The sequence below is a fragment of the Azolla caroliniana genome, unplaced genomic scaffold (genome assembly GCF_043228905.1).
Source record: "Azolla caroliniana isolate FFs.n. ecotype wild unplaced genomic scaffold, voAzoCaro1.0.p SCAF_7, whole genome shotgun sequence".
In the NCBI taxonomy this organism is placed as follows: Eukaryota; Viridiplantae; Streptophyta; class Polypodiopsida; order Salviniales; family Salviniaceae; genus Azolla; species Azolla caroliniana.
The window spans coordinates 14,625,929-14,629,264 of NW_028230442.1; the positions used below are offsets into that span (position 1 = coordinate 14,625,929).

At 42.8% G+C, this 3,336-nt stretch overlaps 1 protein-coding gene across 1 annotated transcript; it reads left to right on the top strand.

Annotated features, from left to right (window-relative positions):
- Positions 1–514: 514 nt before the first annotated feature.
- On the top strand, positions 515–2,784 carry LOC147862024 (putative glucan endo-1,3-beta-glucosidase GVI). Its single transcript, XM_087322375.1, has 2 exons — positions 515–663; positions 922–2,784. Exons 1-2 carry the CDS (start codon positions 645–647, stop codon positions 2,091–2,093), a joined length of 1,191 nt encoding a protein of 396 aa, XP_087178501.1. The 5' UTR covers positions 515–644; the 3' UTR covers positions 2,094–2,784.
- The last annotated feature ends 552 nt before the right edge of the window (positions 2,785–3,336 follow it).

A 3,336-nucleotide genomic window follows, 5' to 3' on the forward strand; every position in this document is an offset into this window, starting at 1 on the left:
CGTTTTGAGACTGAATTCTGAGGAATCACGTCCGTTGACTAAAATCGGCAAGTGACAATCTATGGTCACCAATGGATCATGCCTACGGATGCAATGATGTGTTCGCACTTTACGCACATGAAACATTATGGAATATTCGAATTGGAACTTGTGTGGACTGTGATATTATTTATTGATATACTTTTTGTAAAGGGCGGTGCCTAAAATTTTAGGGATCTACGAAGACATTACCAAAACCATTGGAAATATCTTTGGCACAACATTGTACATGAATAATTATATTAAGGACGGCTCAATATGTTATGGAAAGTTATGACCATTCCTCTAAAAAGTGAACTTCATGATTGTCACACACGTTTAAAAAGCCAAGAATCATCAATGATGTTTAGTGTCATCACACTACATAATCAAGAGTCATGTCAAATGGAATCGATAAGGGTGCGATGAAGCTATAACGTGGGCGGCAGCAAGATTCATTACGTGTTAAGCACTTTGAAACTGAGAAGATTTTTTTCTTGATTATAAGTCATAATAAGAACCATCATAACACAATTCACAGAGATATTCATTCATTCATTCATTCAAATTCCAAGAACATATATATCGATATAACAATTTTAGAGTGGTGATTGCGAATAGTAATTATGAGATTTGCGTCAAGAGGTATAATAATACATATACTAATTACAAAAATGGTTGTGCCCCATTAAAACACCATGAGGATATAATGCATCATAGTTCACAAATTTGGGTTTGCATATTAAGAAGTGTTTAGATATATTTCCGACATCATGTCGCACCGGAATTCCCCTTAAATTTCCTTTACAATGTGCTTAGGACTTGTTTCCCATTATTCATGATGTCATCATCTTTTGGTTATAAGTGTCTTAATCGTCTCTCTTCTCCTTTTATCTTTTATAGCTTTACCCATACTACTTTATGTCACATTGAGTCGTTCATTCCTAGTGGATGTGTCCACTACGACCACGACCACGACCACGGTGGGTGTGAACTATGGCCAATTGGCCAACGACTTGCCGGCACCAGAGGAAGTGGCTCGTCTCATTAGCTCCATTTCGGTAACCAAGTCGAAGCTCTATGACACAAACACGACCGTGTTGTCAGCCTTCAAGAACACAGGGATCTCGTTCGTGGTCGGGACACTCAACAGTGACCTCATTCCTCTCGGGCAACAATCGGGTTATGCGGACTCGTGGGTCCAGACCCACATCCTCCCTTTTTACCCGGACACAAACATCATCGGGATCGTAGTGGGAAACGAGATCTTCACATCCTCTACCGATGAAGCCAGCGTGGCATCGATGGCCTCAGTGCTCCCCGCCATGCTTAATGTGTACGCGGCCCTCCGTAGCCTCGGGCTCGAGCACCAGATCTTCGTATCGACCGCCCACGCCTTCTCGACGCTGTCTGCCTCGTACCCTCCGTCCACGGGGGCCTTCTACCCTTCCATTGCCAATGCCTACATGAAGCCCGTGCTCCAATTTTTGTCCCAAACGGGTGCACCTTTCATGGTCAATGTCTACCCTTTCTTCGCCTACAAGGCCGACCCCACCACCGTGTCCCTCGAATATGTCCTCTTCCAGACCAATGCCGGGGTCCTAGACCCCACCACAGGCCTCCGCTACTACAACATGTTCGATGCCCAGATGGACGCCGTCTACTCGGCCATCTCGGCCCTCGGGTTTAACGACATAACATTGTTGGTGTCTGAGACCGGATGGCCCTCCAATGGCGGTGGCGATGAGCCGGGCGCCACACTCGCAAATGCCCGGACATACCATGCCAATCTCATCCAACACATCACTTCCAAATCGGGCACCCCGTTGCGCCCGGACGAGACCCCTGAGATCTACTTGTTCGCCCTCTTCAACGAGAATCAGAAGCCCGGCCCCGTGTCGGAGCGCAATTATGGCCTCTTCTGGCCCAATGGTACCAAGGTCTATAACTTCGACTTCACCACGCAAGCCTCGTCCTCTTGGGTTTCGGCCTCGACCCCTCGTCTCTTTACCGTCACATTGTTGATGCTTTTGGTACAACTATTGGTCCTTCCTTTCTATAACTCGTGTTTATAAATGCTTGGGTTTTGCCCCCCCCCCCTACCATTTTAGCCAACGTCGTCAATTGGTTACCAAGTCCGAACATTTTCGATCGTGGACATGTCATGAGCTCCATGAATTCCGATTGTTGGTATTCGCCACATACTTCAAAAATTTATGTTGACTAGGCATTGGAGCACATTACATCCAACATATTATTTCACATGGCCTCCCCAGCGACTCACAATGGCGATGAAGAGAAACATTATAGGTTGATGGTTCGACAAACTTTACATGGAATGTTTTTCGGAACATCGACCATTTCCTCCCATCTTTTGCGATTCTATCAACCTCCTTCACATTGGAACGGAAACTCTTAACTACCACTCATGCCTAACAACACCCTGGTATTGAATTATCTAGTACTCGCAGTTCTCATCGGAACATACTTGGTACTTGTTCTTGGAGTAAAGAAAATATGCATAGAAATGAGGGTACCATGAACATCCTACATATTCACGTCCTCATTACCTCCCAAGCTACTAATTACATTCCGAGGGTGATAATTTATCCCCAAACTTCCCATTCTTTTTACAACTTATTTTTTGCAACATTCTTTTGCCTATTCCATGTTTGATGCATTATTCAAACAAGAATTTAACAATTCGGACTTTTTATATTATCACCACTAGATCCTCTCATGATTAAGGAAGTTTCATTAAGTATCTACACGTCTTTTTACCTAAAATTTATTTGTTTGGAGGATTGTAAATCATTGTCATCATTCATCTCTCTTTATTTGATTTGGGTGTATCACAAAAGTCAAGAATATGCATGATCATTGATCGCCCAAACAAGCTTGGAACACAAGATGCAAAGTACAAAAAACTAATAAGAGCAAAGTCCTCGACATTATGCAATGGTTTAAGAGATGGGTAGTAGAAAATCTATTGGACCTCTGGGGTGATGTTATGAAGTATGTGATCATTGAGGATAGGTTACTAAGGGCACTAAGTATGAAGTGGCAAGATGTTAAAATATCAAAATTCGAATATTACAATGCAAATATTAACAATATTGGACCCAATACAAGCAAAAAATGTTAGGATGTATATCCAATCGCATCTCACTACCCACATGAGCCTTTAACATGTCGTCAAACTTGTTCATACAAGTTAGGTGTGTTGTGGTAGCATAATGGCATCATCACACAAACATGAGGATAAGCAAGTTGTTCAATGAAAACCTAGTGGAGGTTGAATATCACTTGCTTATCACA